The sequence below is a fragment of the Pan troglodytes genome, chromosome 20, assembly GCF_028858775.2.
Source record: "Pan troglodytes isolate AG18354 chromosome 20, NHGRI_mPanTro3-v2.0_pri, whole genome shotgun sequence".
Classification (NCBI taxonomy): Eukaryota; Metazoa; Chordata; class Mammalia; order Primates; family Hominidae; genus Pan; species Pan troglodytes.
In genome coordinates, this window is record NC_072418.2 from 8400744 (window position 1) to 8417381 (window position 16638).

At 44.6% G+C, this 16638-nt stretch overlaps 1 protein-coding gene across 13 annotated transcripts in view; it reads right to left on the bottom strand.

Moving 5' to 3' along the window:
- Positions 1–16638, bottom strand: part of RFX2 (regulatory factor X2) — a 208085-nt gene that overhangs the window by 54163 nt on the left and 137284 nt on the right. For 6 of the 13 annotated variants that reach the window (XM_063801062.1, XM_016934797.4, XM_016934799.4 and 3 more), the window contains one exon: positions 768–865. The exons of 3 other annotated variants lie outside the window; for them this stretch is intronic. In XM_063801062.1, coding sequence (XP_063657132.1) covers positions 768–857 — 90 coding nt within the window. In that variant the 5' untranslated portion in view covers positions 858–865. Of the gene's footprint in view, positions 1–767; positions 866–5440; positions 5571–16638 lie in introns of all 13 variants that reach the window. 4 more of the 13 variants (XM_016934798.4, XM_054673239.2, XM_063801061.1 and 1 more) reach the window with 1 other exon arrangement.

Below are 16638 nucleotides of genomic sequence, written 5' to 3' on the forward strand. Positions count from 1 at the left end.
GTTGGAGAGCAGTGGTATGATTATAGCTCACTGCAGCCTCAAACCACTGGGCTCAAGCAATCCTTCCACCATAGCCTCCTGAGTAGCTGGGACCACAGGACGTGCACCACTATGCCTGGCTAATTTTTTTATTTTTTATTTCTTAAAGACGAGGTCTCTGTCACCCAGGCTGGAGTGTAGTGTCACAATCATGGCTTACTGCAGCCTCAACCTCCCAGGCTCAGGTGATCCTCCCATCTCAGCCTCCTAAGGAACTGGGACTACAGGTGCAGGCCACCACGCTTGGCTAATTTTTTTTTTTTTTTTTTTAGAGAAAGGGTCTGGCTATGTTGCCTAGGTTGGTCTCAAACTCCTGGCCTCAAGTAATCTGCCAGTCTCAGTCTCCCAAAGTGCTGGGATTACCGGTGTGAGCCACTGCACCCGGCCTTACTTCTTAATTCTTAATAAAGCATTTCTGTGTAAAAGGGTCATTTCCAAGTACAAGAAAACCTCCACCGAAAGCTAAGAAGAGACCAAGTCAGATTTGGGGGAGTGGTTTCTTTTCCATTCATGTCATCGTTTCCTTGATGGGATCTTTTTAACAAATATTGAAAAAGCCAAATACAGTTAAGGAAATTGTGCCTATTTCAACAGCAGCAGCACTGGGGCTGAGAAGTCCATTCAGAAAAATACAGATTCCTCTCTTTGCAGATCTGAGCAGCTTTCAAACCCATAGAGATCGCGTCCACACTGTGGCCACCCTGTTGTTGCTGAGAGGTGCGCGTTACCTGCGGGGAGGCTGGCACAGGCGGGGCTGCCGCCGAGGGACGCAGAGCCACAGACGCTGGCGAATCCGCTCCACCCTCGGAATTCTGCATGCTCAGGTCTAAAGAAAGGCGGAGAGAGATTGGGTGGGCAAGGGCTGCAAGCACTGAAATCCGAAGAGGCAACTAACAAGTTCAAGGGAGGGAAGGAGTAACCAGCTACATTCTTCAAAGTCGAAAGGCAGAGACCCTGGTGGTACTGCCTAAGTGAGGAGCTGCGGAAACAGGCTGCACAACTGTCCCACAGAAGGAGAGAGGGGCCAGAGAAAGTTTTCCAAATATAAAACCCAAAAAGGGCTCTGTCAGCGCACAATGGCAGGAATTCCTCAACGGAAGGCCGGGACACTGGCTCTGTGCCCAAGTCTGAGCAGGTTGAACTATTTTGAAGGGCTCAATTGTTTCCTCATTTACCCAGAAATCAAAAGCTCTGGGTGGGTGACTGCCATTTGGGAAGCTACTGCACCCCAAACGACAACGGGAGAAACTCTAAGGCTGGGTTTCCCCACTGTGGCACCATTGACATTTGAGCTGGATACTTCTTTGCTGTTGGAGGCCCATTCTGGGCACGGCAGGGTGCTCAGCAGCATCCCTGGCCTCCACCCATTCCATGCCAGGAGCGCCCCCTCCCCAAGCTGTGGCAATCACAAATGTGTTCAGATATTGCCAAGTGACCCCTGGAGGGCAGTGTGAGAACCACTGGCTAGGGAGAGAAAAGGTGACCTGCAGAGGGAGCAAAGAAACAGTACATTTTATCCTGGGCTGGATAAAAGCCCTCACGAATTTTGGCAGTAAGTAAAAACTGCCTTCTGTTCAAAGCCATCTTTGCCCACAAGAAAGTATAAACATATATTTCTTTGCTGTTAGAGGCATACATCTTTCAAATAGGTAGTTTTACAATTCTATATAAAACAACTCATTTAATATCGTGGCAGATGATACAAATTTGTTCCATGAAAATGCTAAAAGTCGAACAGTCTTCACTTTTAAATAAACAATCGGCTATGTTGAGCATTTGAGACATAGTTAAGTACACACACTTAGGTAGGGAGGTGGCTTTGTGATCAGGCACACCAGTCCCCCGTCCTGGCACCAGCTTTGAGCATGTCACCCTCCCAGTGTGGGGTCTCCATGGCTCCTGCCTGCTGGGGGCGGTGAGGACTGAACCTCAGACATACATCGCGGTGCCCACGACATCGTCAGAACACAATAGACATTTGCTAGAACTTTTACGTTTCTCTATCACCCCCAGAGGTTTTATCTCTTAGAATGAGTGAAAAAAATTTTAAACTTTTTAAAAATGAAAAGTCAAACTTACAATAAATTAAACTAATTTACCTAAGGAAAGCAGAAAGGGATATGTATGTTTGAATTCGAGTGTGCTGGATTAATCCCATCTGTATTGTTGGGGACTACTCCCCGACAACCACCGCCCCCCGGCCCCCGCCCCCGTGCCCTCCCAAACGCCTTCGATGCCACCCAGAGCCCCACGGCCAGTGCCTGGGGATTTTTCTGTTCTGTGTGAGCCTGACTCACTTCTCACCACTAGATGGCCCCAGAGCCACACGGTGATTGGCTGGGGCGTTAACTAAACCTTACACAGCCCCCACCTCCTACCTTCTACTCTTTCAAAAGATTGTAAATTTCCCATAGTGTATTTCCTGAGTCCTCAACTCACTCTCTGTCTTTGACAGAACTGACCTTTGGAATTTTTCTGTTGCAAGCTGCTTGTATTTACAGTTTCCTTTAAATGTTTAAATCAGTCATTTGCACACCATCCACCATGCTGTTCCCGTCTGAAGCCAAGCGGGTAGCATCAGTGATACTAGGAGATAATTTGACTAGAACTCTTTGTGAAAGGAGTCCACCAGTGATAAAGTCAGAATGCTGACTTGACTAAGACCAGTTCCTTGTTCCGCAGGTGGAAATAATTTTGCTCCAAACTCCAGACCTTATTTAAGTAAGAAGAGGCCGTGAGAGTGTTGGGGATAAATGGCGAGACCGTGGTCTGTCCACCATGGCCAGAATGCACCTTCCAGAAAGCAAGTTGTTCCACATCACAGGCATTTACACATGAATGTGTTCCCCTAATTTATTTTTATTAATTATTATTATTGTTTTTTGAGACGAAGTCTTGCTCTGTCACCCAGGCTGGAGTGCAATGGCATGATCTTGGCTCTGCCTCCTGGGTTCAAGTGATTCTCCCACCTCAGCCCCCTGAATAGACGAGATTACAGGCACCCACCATCATGCCTGGCTAATTTTTGTATTTTTATAGAAACGGGGCTTCACCATGTTGGTCAGGCTGGTCTCAAACTCCTGACCTCATGTGATCTGCCTGCCTCAGCCTCCCAAAGTGCTGGGATTACAGGCATAAGCCACCGTGCCCAGCCTGTTCCCCTAATTTAACACACTATTTACCATGTGTTGCCTTATAGGTCAGACCAATGAGTCTGTGGCTTTTTGCCTGTGGGCATGCCCCAATCCACAAATGCTTGGGTGCCTGAAAGCATCAGCCTCGTTATCCTGAAGGGTCAGAGGACAGAGTTCTGAATGCTGGGGTGTGGAGATTCTGGAAGAGAGAGAGCCACAGAAGGGGTGAGCCCTCAAATCTTCCTACAAAATACACCTGAATCTTTGGCTAAGCAACTACACCACAAAGGTGTGGGGGAGATACCAGGGGTCTTGGGGAAAAACCAGCAGTGCAAAGATAAAAAAATTAAGTGAAGATTTCAGCTGCTGCCTGTTGCAGGAGGGAGAGTTTGAATCTAGCCAAGTCACTTGCCTTCAGGGGAACTCAGATGAACCTACAGATTCTACAATACATCATTAATGATGTCCAGGACCCAGTAAAAACCATGAGCTATGAAAAGAAACAGGAAAATGTAACCTACACTCAAAAGAAAGAGTAACAAATAAAAAGAAAAAAGAAAAGCAGTTAATTATAACCAAACGCAAGATAACCCAGATGATACAGATAGCATTCAAGGACTAAAGCAGCTACTAAAAATAACTTCAAGAACTTAAAGGAAGTTATATACATAATGAATGAACATATGGGAATCTCAATCAAGAAACAGAAAGTATAAAAGGAGAACCAAATAGAAATTCTAGAGCAATAACTGAAACAAAAACTTAACTGGATGCACTCAACAGCTGGTTAAAGATAATGGAAAGAGTTAGTGAACTTAACGATAGATAAAAAGCATTTACCCAATCTGAAGAATGAAGAGAAAATATATGAAGAAACATGAATAGAACAAACTGTCTAATATATATGTAACGAGAGTCCCAGAAGAGAAAAAGAGAATGTAAGAGAAAAAAATATTGAAAAATGGCCAAACACCTCTACATTGGGTGATGGATATCAACTTAGAGGTCCAAAAATCTCAACAAACCCTAAAAAGAATACAAAGAAAGCCAAGATAGGTATGTCATGGTTAAACTGTTAAAAGAAGCAGTCAGAGAAAAACTACATATTATATTCGGAGAGCAAGGGCACAGATGATGACTGGCTTCTCATCAATAACAATGGCAACCAGAAGACAATGGAGTGACATTTTTAATATGCTGGGGGGGGAAACCCTATCAGCCCAGAATTCTATCTCCAGCAAAACTATTCTTAAAAACTGAAGGTGGAATAAAGACATTTTTTGCATAAACAAAACCTGATAACATTTTCTGCCTACCATGAGAAATGCTAATGGAAGTTCTTCAGAATGAAAGGAATTAATACCAGATGGTAAATTTGGATCTATTAGGAGTAAATATCACTTAAAATGATAAATACGCAGGTAATTATAAAAAACCGTATTTTTATATATTTTATATTTTTCCTTTTCTTCTCTTAATTCATTTTAAATACATAAAACTATTTAACAAAAACTTTATAACACTCCATTGTGGGGTTTATATCATATGTAGATGTTCTCCATGACAGTTGTAACACAGAGGATGGGGACAAATTAAATTATACATTCAAGGTTCTTTTATTTTACCTAAAGTAGTAACATGTTAACTCTGTAAATTGTGATAAATTAACAATGCACATTGTAACCTCTGAAGCAACCACTAACAAAAAATATATATATACAAAAAGGTATAGCTAAAAAGCTAATAGAGAAATCAAATGAAATCCTACTTAACATATTTGATTATCTAAATAAAGGCAAGAAATAAAGAAGAGAGAAACAAACAAACAGATGGCACAAATAGAAAGCAAATGGCAGAATTGCTTTGCTAAATCTAGACATATTAATAATATATTAAGTGTAAATAGACTAAATTCTTGAATGAAAAGGCAGAAATGATCAGCCTGGATAACAATCAAGATCCCATTATATGCTCCCTAAAAGAAACCCTCCTTAAAAATAAAGGCACACATAGGTTGAAAGTAATAGAATAAAAAGAGATCCACTGTGCAAACTCTGATCTTTTGTTTTTATTTATTTATTTTTTTGAGATGGAGTCTCGCTCTGTTGCCCAGGCTGGAGTGCAGTGCCACAGTCTCAGCTCACTGCAAGCTCCACCTCCCAGGTTCACGCCATTCTCCTGCCTCAGCCTCCCGAGTAGCTGGGACTACAGGCGCCCGCCATCACGCCAGGCTAATATTTGTATTTTTAGTAGAGACGGGGTTTCACCTTGTTAGCCAGGATGGTCTCCATCTCCTGACATCATGATCCGCCCACCTCGGCCTCCCAAAGTGCTGAGATTACAGGTGTGAGCGCCACACTCGGCCTGCAAACTCTGATCTTAAGAAAGCTGGAGCGGCTGTAATAATCAGACAAAATAGACTCTGAGATGAGAAATATTACTAGCAATACTAGAGACATTGACAAGACAAGGAATATTACTGCAGATAAAATTTCATCATAAGATGATCAATTTATCAGTATGACATATTGATTACAGATATGTATGTACCTAGTAATACAGCTTCAAGATACGTAAAGTAAAAATTAACAAGACTAAAGGAGGAAATAAACAATCATAATCGGAGATTTTAAACATCCTTCATTCAGTAATTTTGATTACTGAATCAAAATTAGAAGAACTAAGCAGAAATATTACTAAGGATACAGAATATCTGAATTATATTATCAACCACATTGATGTAATTGACATTTAGAGAACACTACAATCAAAACCTGCACATTCTTTTCAAATGCACATGGAATATTCACTGTGATGGGTCATGTTCTGGGCCATAAAATAAGCCTCAATACATTTCAAAATACCATAATTATACAGAGCATGTATGCACTTTGACCACAGTGGAGTAAATTAGAGATCAGTAAGAACGTTAGAAAAATGCCAAATATTTAGAAAACTTAAAATACACCTTCAAAATAATCCATGGGTCAAATAATAAACCCCAAAGAAAAATAGAAAATATTTTGAACTGAATTATAATGTAAACACTTTGTATCAAAATTTGTGGGCACTGGTACAAATATTGTGGGTGAAAAAAAGAAGTAAAATTATTAAGAAAAAAAAGTGGGCACACCTAAAGCAGTGCTTAGAAAGAGATGTTTAGCTTTATATGCTTATATTAGAAAGATTTAAGAACCTTTTCAACCTTAAAAAGCTATAGAAAGACAAACAAACTAAACTTAATAGAAAGAAGGAAAAACAATAAAGAACAAAATTAATGAAATTAGAAACTCCACAAACAATGGAGAAAATGAACAAAAGCAATATTTCTTCAAAACTGAAATTTTTTCAGAAGAAGAAAGGAGCTATCAAGCCATGAAAAGACATGGAAGAAATTTAAACACATACTATGAAGTGAAAGAAGCCAGTCTGAAAAGGCTACATACTGTATGATTCTAATTAAACAACATTTTGGAAAAGGCAAAACTATGAAGACAATGAAAAGATCAGTGGTTGCCAGGGATCAGAGAGAGGGATGAGTAGGCAAAGCACAGAGGATTTTTAGGACACTGGAACTGTTCTGTATGGCACTATACTGGTGGACACATGTCATTATACATTTGTTCAAACCATAGAATGTACAACACCAACAGTGAACTCTCGAGGAAACTATGGACTTTGGGTGAAAATGCTGTGTTAATGCAGATTTCATCAACTGTAACAAATGTACAACTCTGGAGGGTGATGGTGATAATGAGGGAGGCTGTGCATGTGTGGAGGTATGGGGTATATGGGAAATCTCTGTATTTTCCTGTCAATTTTGCTGTGAACCTAAAACTGCTCTTTAAAAAAGCAAGTCTTGGCCAGGCATGGTGGCTCATGCCTGTAATCCCAGCACTTTGGGAGGCCGAGGGTGGGTGGATCACCTGAGGTCAGGAGTTCGAGACCAGCCTGGCCAACATGGTGAAAGCCTGTCTCTACTAAAAACACAAAAATGAGCCATGTGTAATGGCGGGCACCTGTAATTCCAGCTACTCAGGAGGCTGAGGTGGGAGAATTGCTTGAACCAAGGAGGCAGAGGTTGCAGTGAGCTGAGATTGCACTACTGCACTCCAGCCTGGGTGACAGAGCAAGACTCCAACTCAAAAAAAAAAAAAAAAAAAAAAAAAAGCAAGTATTTAAAAAAAGTTAATTAACAACTTCTCCTGGAAAGACTGATAAGAAAAGAAAACCCAAATTGCCAATATCAGGAATGAAATGAAATATATCACTAGAGATTCTACAGAAATCAAAATGATAATAGAGAACTATTACAAACAACTTTAGCCCATAAATTCAATAACATATAAAATGAACACTTTTTTAAAAACACAACATAACAAAACTGACACAGATGAAACAAAAAATGTGAATGTAATACATATAACAAAAAAATTGAATATGTTATTGGAAACTTCCCTACACAGAAAACTTCAGGCACATATAGTTTTACTGGTGAATGCTATCAAATACTGAAAAAGGAATTATTACACAAATGCCATCAGAAAATAAAAAAAGAATACTTCACAACTCATTTTATGAGGTCAGTAAACCCTGACACCAAAACTTAACAAATATATTACAAGAAAAGTGTTTAGACTAATATCTCTTATGCACATATATGCAAAAATAATTTAAAATATTAATAAATCAAATTCAACAATATATAAATAATATAACCCACACTTAGATTATCAATTGATTTTTTTTTCTAATGGAGCCTCAGCTCTTTTCTTCCTCAACTGGATTTTCACAAAGGTGTCAAGGCAATTCAACAGAGAAAGAAAAGTCTTTTAAACAAATGGTGATGGATCAACAGAATATCCATATTGGGGAAAATAAATGAACCTTGACCCCTACCTCACACCATACATAAAAATGATTTCAAGTTAGAACATAAACTTACACATAAAAGCTAAAAACTATAAGACTTCTCAGAGAGAACACAGGAGGTTAGACAAAGGTTTCTTAGAATGCACAAATAAGCATAAAAGAAAAACTTGAGAAATTAGATTTCACCAAAATTTAAAACCTCTGCTCATTAAAAGATTTTACTAAGAATATGAATAGGTAAGCCACAGCCTGGGAGAAATATTTGCAAAACATGTATCTCATAAAGGGCTTTGATCCTAATATATCTATATCTATATCTATATCTATATATATAAACTCCTACAATTCAATATAAGATGACAAATAACTTTAAAAAATGGTACTTCACAAAGCAAGATATACAGATGCCCAAAAGTACATGAATAGTGTTCAGCCTCATTAGTCACTAGGGAAATGCAAATTCAAACTATATCAAGATATCACTAAATACTCACTAGAATGGCTAAAGCTGACAAGTCTGACAACATCCAATGTTGTAAGTACATGGAGCAACTAAAACTCTCACACATCCCCATGTGTAGATATGAATGATATGACCACACTGGAAAGAGGTTTGGCAGTTTTCTAGAAAGTTAAACCTGCCCTTTAACCCAGAATTCCTCTTGTAGTTTTTATCCAAGAGACATGAAGACATATCTCTTCAAAAAAATAATAATAACTTGTATAAGCATGTTCATAGCAGCTTTTTGTTTGTTGGTTTTTGTTTTTTGTTTTTGAGACAGGGTCTCCCTCAGGATAAAGTACAGTGGCACAATCACAGCTCACTGCATCCTCAACCTCCCAGGCTCAAGCGATTCTCCCACCTCAGCCTCCTAAGTAGCTGGGACTACAGGCGCGCAGCACCATACCCGGCTAATTTTTGTATTTTGGGTAGAGACAGGGTTTCACCATGTTGCCCAGGCTGGTCTCAAACTCCTGGGCTCAAATGATCTGCCCACCTCAGCCTTATTCATAGCAGTTTGATTCAGTCACCAAAAAGCAAAAATAACCCAAATGTTCCTCATCAGGAGAGTGGACGAGAAATTGTAGATTATGATGATTTAAAGATTCATATTGAAAACCCTAAAACCACTAAAAATGGAAAAGAAGAGCACAGCTAAAAAGCTAATAGAGGAATACTACTGGAATACTCTTCATGAATAGAAAGGAATTAATTACTGAAATTCACAATGCATGGATGAATCTCAAAATCATTACGCTGAGTGAAAGAAGTTGAGTCCAAAAGAGTAGATGAGTAGAGTGGATTAAAACTAAAGTTAAAAAAAAAATCATAATAGTGGGTGGGGGGGCAGGTGGTGGTGGGCGAGAGTGACTGGAAAGGGACAGGAGGGGACACTCCAGTGAGATGGACACATTCTGTATGATAATACAGTGTGGGGTTACATGGAGTCGTGATTCGTCAAAATTAGCCAGCTAAGTTTTGCGCACTTACTGTATGTGAATTTTAACAATGACAACGAAGCCTGTAAAAATACAAGGGTGTAGAGGAGGATGGAGAGTGGGTACGGGTATCCGGGTGTTATAAGAATGGCAGGACCCTGACACCCTGTAGAGGGTGGTGGCTTCATAAGTTTCATTGCATTATGTATTTACTTTGTGGATGTTTGAAATTTCCATGATAAGGAGTTAAACAAACACACACACAAGACACCAGCGATGAGCTGTCAGCCCAGCAGGAGTGGCTCATGATCCTGGCGGTGCTTCCAGGTAAGCGCAGTAGCTCACATGGTCCTCCCAGAAGGGGTGATGCTGGATCCTGAGTAACTCCTCCACCTGGCAGAGGAGAGCGCAGCAGAGAGTGGGGAGAGGGCAGGGCCCCGAGGGCGTGGGTGTATTCAAGGTAAAGTCCACAGGGCACAGGGACGCACACTGTGGAGCACCTTTGCAGCACCCAGTTTGGGAACCCCTCAATCCAGTGCAAGACAGTAGATGTGAGTGAGTGGAGGCCATGCTTCTTCTCTGAACCTGAATCTGCTGTGGGAACTTGGACCCATTCAGTGACTGCCCTGCCATCCTTGCTTTCTCGCGTTCCTTTGTCCTCTCTTCTGTTTTTCTTCCTGTGGCGAGGACCTGGGCAGTCTTTCTTTGACTGCCTTCCCCTGTGTCCTCTTAGACTGGGTTACAGGAGCCTCGGAACAGCCAATATAAAGGGGAGGGGCCGCAACACGACCTGTCACCCAGCCTGGCCCTGCCTGGCTAACGGGCTTGGCTGGCCCAAAGCTCCCTCCCTCGTGCCTCAGAAATATGCCCGGAGTGCTGTTTATAAGCTGAGCACGTTTCATTTACCATCTGGTCCAAGATCAGGGCGGGCATGAAATAAAGGGGAAAAGCACAGAACCAGCGGCGCAATTTCCCCTCCTTGGCCGGCACCAGCCTTTGGAATCCACGAAACGCTCATTTGACCTTGAACGAACATTCAAGTGAACCAGATGCGCACTTGACCTTTTGGAGCCACTGCTGAGTCAAACGCGCCAGTGGGAACATCTCCCGTGGCTTCCTGACTTCATGTGAGGGGGCACAGGAGAGACGCAGCTAGAAGCAGCCCTGGACTACGGCCGTGATGAATGAATCTGCCTGGGCACAAAGGGAAGAGGCTTCTGTTTACAGAAAAATACTCCCATCACCTAGTAACCAGCAATGTCAGGAAAGGAAATGCAGAAAACGCTGAGAGCAATTTCTGGGCCCGTTCCTGGCTGAGCCGCTGACTCACTGCGACCTTAAGCAATCTCTCTTCTATTCCTGTTCCTCCATATGCCAAATGGAGCTGTCACCTGCCTCACATAGTTCAGATCAGTATTTAGACAATGTTTTGTCATCTTTGGTGATAATTGGGGCAGAGTTAGCTGAGTGGTTTTAGTTACCTTCATTCTGATTGGCTGATGAGCCTCGGTGTTTGGGAGGCACGTGGCCTCCTCCGGCCATCAGCTCCTCCTCTCCTGGTACTCGCTGGCCTCCAGATGGTACCAGAGTTCATCTGCCCTAAGAAAGCAATTAATTTCCTCCCTCCGAACAAGAAGGAACAAGCCCGGAGTGCTCTCAGGAGTACCAGTTGCTTCAAAGCCCAGATTCTGTCCTGGTGCTTGTCTTAACACTCCCAGTGTCATTACGCTGCCCAGAAAAGTCTTGTCCATTTCCTTCTCCCGGCTCCCCTCTGAGGGCCAGGTCCTCGGAGCAAGTGATGTGTGTTTTAAGATTCTGTCCTCACTGTTCAGGCTTGTGTGGCCTGGCCCCACGCACAGGGAGGACACCTCCAAGCCATCTCCTTGCCGAAAAGTGGATTCTTGAACCCTCCTTGATGGTGGAACCATGTCCTTTCTTGCACCAGGATTACTCCCTGTGGACCCAGTTGGTTCTCAGTGCCAAGAGTTATTACTCTGCCCTGATAATCACCAAAGATGACAGTGTGTGTCCCCACTTGGCACTGTGGACATTGGGGACGGATCCATCTCTGGGCTGGGGCCGTCCTGAGCACTGCAGGGTGCTGAGCAGCATCCCTGGCCTCCACTCACTCCATGCCAAGAGCACCCCCAGTTGTGACAACCACAGATGTTCCCAGACATTGCCCAGTGTCCCCTGGGGGACAGAAGGACCTCTGTTCAAAATGGATTTGTGATGTCTGAGAAGGGGTCTGGACAAACAGCCCCCGAGTAAAACAGGCCTGTAGACAGGTTGAGAACAGGAAGATGAAAAAGGAGAGTAGGCAGGATGCAAAATCATGACAATTCAGCCAGGCAAGGAGTGTGAAATAAACGAACAGGACCCTCTGAAGGCTACCCACACATTCCAGAGCAGCAGGCTTCAATGCACACCGAGGGTAACCATCGTTCCCTCCGTGCCTAAGCCACGGGGGTGCCCGTCATTCCTCACTTTTGGGTTTGTTTTTTTTTTCTCCTCTTGTAGCAATGGGCTTTCAAGGACTGGAGCTGGCTCCGAGCTTCTCTGAAATCAAGTATCTTCAGAATTCAAATTCCTTTTTCTTTTCGTAAGAATTGGGCTTCTGTTCCTGTTTTCTTCTCAGGAGCCAAACTTTCCCTCCTTTCTCTAGAAAAGGATCAGAACCAAGCCCTTGACAACTGGCCTGAGAAAGGGCTGTTTGCAGACTGGAAGGGGGATGGGGGAGTGCGGACACCCAGTAGGCCCCTAAGTCGCAGGTTCTAATCTTCAGAGGCTGAGAGCAGGCTGCGCTGACAAGGCCTCCCCTAAGCCAGGGACCCCCGTCTTCACAGTGGAAACACCCGTTCCTTCCCTTTTAGAAACCTGACTTTTTTTTTTTCAGACAGAGTCTTGCTCTGTCACCCAGACTAGAGTGCAGTGATGCGATCATAGTTCACTACAGCCTCGACCTCCCTGGCTCAAGTGAGCCTCCCGCCTTAGCCAACCGAGTAGCTGGAACTATAGGTGAGCACCAGCACGCCCCGGCTAATTTTTAATTTTTTGTAGAGACAGGGGTCTTGCTATGTTGCCCAGAATGATCTCGAACTCCTGGACTGAAGCAATCCTCCCACCTCGGCCTCCCAAAGTGCTGGGATTACAGGTGTGAGCCATCACGCCTGGCCTTGATTTGACTATTAATATAAAAATTGTCCAAACTAAAGTATGGTTACCTCGTCTCTGATGTGGTCTGATTTTAACTGCCATCAATAATATACCAAATTCAGGGTGAATTTTGAATTAAAAAACCACCAAGTCTTCATGACACTTTCACCCAGCAAATACTCTTTTGGCAGGCAACCTGATTCCACTGCTTCTAGCAATAACTTCAACACCACAAAACTTGGTTTCTAGGAAATGGAAATTCTCCTTAGGTTATGGGGTGCCCTAAAGTCCAACACATTGGAGTGAAAGGTAACTGGATACCAAGCTAGAGGCCGAGCAGCAGCTGGTGCTCTGTCCCCCAGGAGTGGACATCTGTCCCCCAGGAGTGGACATGAGAGTGTCACACACACACAGACGCATGTATACACTCCCCACGTATGCATATATACAAATATACACGGACATACACATATACACAAACACACACACACAAACACATGTACATACATGTATACACAAAAGTACACATGCCGACACACATACATGCACACACATACACCACCTGACGCAGGATAATATGAGAAAAATGGCCAAAACCACTCAGAAGACACGTGTCATTTTCTTACTCCAGACATTTTTCTATTAAATTGAATGTTGACTCCTCCCACTAGACAAAAAACAACCATTCTTGTAGTAAAAAGTGATGGGGGGGGAGCCTGTGTTCACACATCCACACACATGCCTTTGGGAGAAAGCCTCGAAGTACATTTTTTCTCTGTACTTTTCTCCTTGCAAGATTCCATTCTAAAATTGCAACTCTTTTGTCCCCCTTTTCTGACACCGCCTCTGCACCTCCTGGCTCTCAGCCATGCCCCTGCCATGCTGTCTCTTCCACTTCCTTCTACCCCACAACTCCTTCCCTGTGCTGACCTCCCCCCACTATCTCACATCCAGACTGTCTATATCCAGTTCCTTGCATCTTCAACTCCCATTTTCCCATTATCTATGATGGCTTTTGTGCTCCAACAGCAGAGGCGAGGAGCTGAGACAGACCCCAGCAGAAGCCTAAAATATGTACTCTCTGGTCCTTTACAGGAAAAGGCTGCTGGCCCACTTCCTGAAGGTTCTAGAGCCTTCCATCTCCCTCCAAGGACCCACCGATCAAGCCTGCAATCTGGCTTCTGCACAGGCTCCATTCTTTCAGCTTATAGACAAGCTCACATCACACCCATTTGAGGAGAACATCCACTGCCACTGAAACCCTGCTCTTTATCCTTTATCTTCTCTGGAGATATGGATTCTTTTTTATTTGTAAGTCCAGACTCTCAGGAGGGAGCCTCTGTCGTCTTCTCTCTGCGTTCTCATGTCTGCCCACCGTTCTTCTTGAGGTCCTCACGGGGCAGTTTTCGGGCCTCCTCTGAACTTGTACTCTCTGCAGTGTTTCGTGTCGCTCCTCGAAGCTCCGTCCTCCCTCGTGTCTGGGTGCTGTTGTCATCTGGTTTCATTTTTCCCCCTAATGATACCTTCTCAGTCCCCTGCACTGGTCCCTGCTTGTCTCCCACCCTCGGCCTCCACCCTTGTGCCCCTCCCCCGTCACACTCAATGTGGACGACCTCACGGCACCAGGACTCCCAGCACCACCCAAATCACCTGACTCCGGCTCCCTTCCCCAGCTGCCTCCCAGACCTCTCTGCCTGGGCGCCCCTCAGGTGCCTCAACAAGTCCAAGGGAAACTCTCCCCCCGCCAAAATTGCTCCTCTTGCGTTTCCTAAGCCAGGGGGCTGTTCAAGGCACTGGGCATCTCCCTGCGCCCCGGGGCACGTGTCGCTGGTGACTCAGCCTGCTGTCTCCACCTGATACCATCTCTGCCTCCCCCTTCCTTCCGCTCCTGCTGCTACTATTTTAGTGAGCCCCTGCCTCCCCATCTCCTACCTGGAACCACCACATCCGCCTCCTAATTGGTCTCCCTGCTTCCAGCCTCTGCCCTCTCCCAGCCAATTTTCTTTCACATTGGGGTGATTCAAAAGATAACAATGTCTTCTCATTCCCTGGCTCAAAAAATCCTCCCAAGAATTTTCACCGCATAGAGAGTGTGTGTGCTAAACCAAGGGATTAACTACCAAGGTGGGGGTTCCAGACATTTCGATGTCGAAAAGGTCTGCTGTCTGTAGGATCCCTTCTTTAGAGGGTTGGAGCCCACCCTTCACACTTACAAGTCTGGCTGATCAAGACCTTGTCACCTGAAGACTGTCCGTAGGCAGGCAGAGAGCCCTGCCCCACAGAATGCATCCAAAGAAACGGAACATTTGGTTCCCTTCCTACTCCCGGCCCCGCCTTTGGATCTTACTGGGGAGTCGGCTGCAGCCGGGGGAAAAAGACTTTGCAACCTCCATTATTTATATAAATAAGAACAAATGCCAAGGGGAATGCCGAGTGGCTGGGAAGGAGGTATGACCACCCGGAGCAGAGGGAGGAGGCCAGGCTTCAGGTTCAAGTCCCAGGCTTGTCACTCGCTTACTGACTGTGGCAGTGGCCTTGGTTTCTTCATCTGAGAAAGGGGCTGGGAGGGGGAAGGGAATGATATAGCTGATGTGCCCACCCCGAGTGTGGATCCCAGCAGGTGCCTGATCAATGAAATATGTCCTAGGCAGGGGTGGGAGGATCCATTGAACCCAGGAGTTCGAGACCAGCCTGGGCAACATAGCGAGGCCCCATCTCTACAAACAAACAAACAAACAACAACAACAACAAACTGGGGGCCGGGGAAGGTGGCTGATGTCTGTAATTCCAGCACTTTGGGAGGCTGAGGCCAGAGGATTATTGAGGTCAGGAATTTGAGGTTGAAGTAAGCTGACTGCACTACTGCACTCCAGCCTGGGCGACAGAGCGAGACTCCGTCTCAAAAAAAAAAAAAAAAAAAAAAAAAAAAAAAAAAAAGAATAAACAAGTAACAAAACAAAACAACGAAAAACAACCAAAAAACCAAACTAGCCGAAAGAAAGAGGGACACAACCCCAAGGACAACAGCAGCGGCAGCAGCTGGTGGCCAGACCGAGCCCCAGACTGCGGGCAAAGCTGGTACACGTGGGGGCTGACTGACTCTGAGGAAGCCGTGACCACATCACCTCTGCTCTAGACACAACACACACGCAACTGAGGCTCAGAAAGGGCGAGCCATGAGCTGAAGGTCACAAAGCAGGAAGAGGCAGGCTAGATTGGAACTGGCTTTGGCTTGGGTTTGGCTAAGTCACTCCTTTAGGAGGAGGAAGCACATGTTTTTATGACTAGAGCCTCCGGAGCCACAGCTTCCCGACCTACGTGGAGCTTCCGTCTCTTTTCTGTATATAAATCGCTTCCCCAACCCCATGCCAAAGAGAACTCCAAATAACAACACAAGCTTAGCTTTTGCTTTAGAAGTTTCTAGAATTTAGTTGATGCTATTGGAGCTATCATGAACTGATACAGTCCCCGTGGGGAGTGACTGTATGAGCTCGAACTGGACTTGGACATTTCTCCAGCCCTCTGTGGTTCCAGTTGAGAAGTAAGTGCTCTTCATTCATTCTCAGTAACCAGGAGGAAAAGGTAAATCAGCGTGACTTAGAATGATCGTTCCCTCTGTCTATCCCCACAAGCAGTTCCCTGTGCGTTTAAAGCAGTGGGTTTTTCAGAATGTAAAGATCTGGGGGTCGCTCCCTGGCCAGTCGCGCATATTCAATATCTGCTCGTCCTTTCCCTCCCCTTCCAGAGACCAACGTCACCTGTCTGTCCTTTTCTGGTGCCTGGCCCTTGCTGGGGTCACCCACATCCCCTCCCGTGAGCTGCTGTGTCTCGTATCCCTCCTGTCCTGCCGCTCTCGCTCTTGCTCCTAGGCCGCCTTCTCCCTCATGCATCCAGCTACTTGGTTTGAAACTCTCTCCCCTGGCGCCTGCTCTGTGGGGAAAGCCGGGCTTCCTCTGATTCCAGATGGAGTGTTTAAATGAGATGTCCACACAACCCC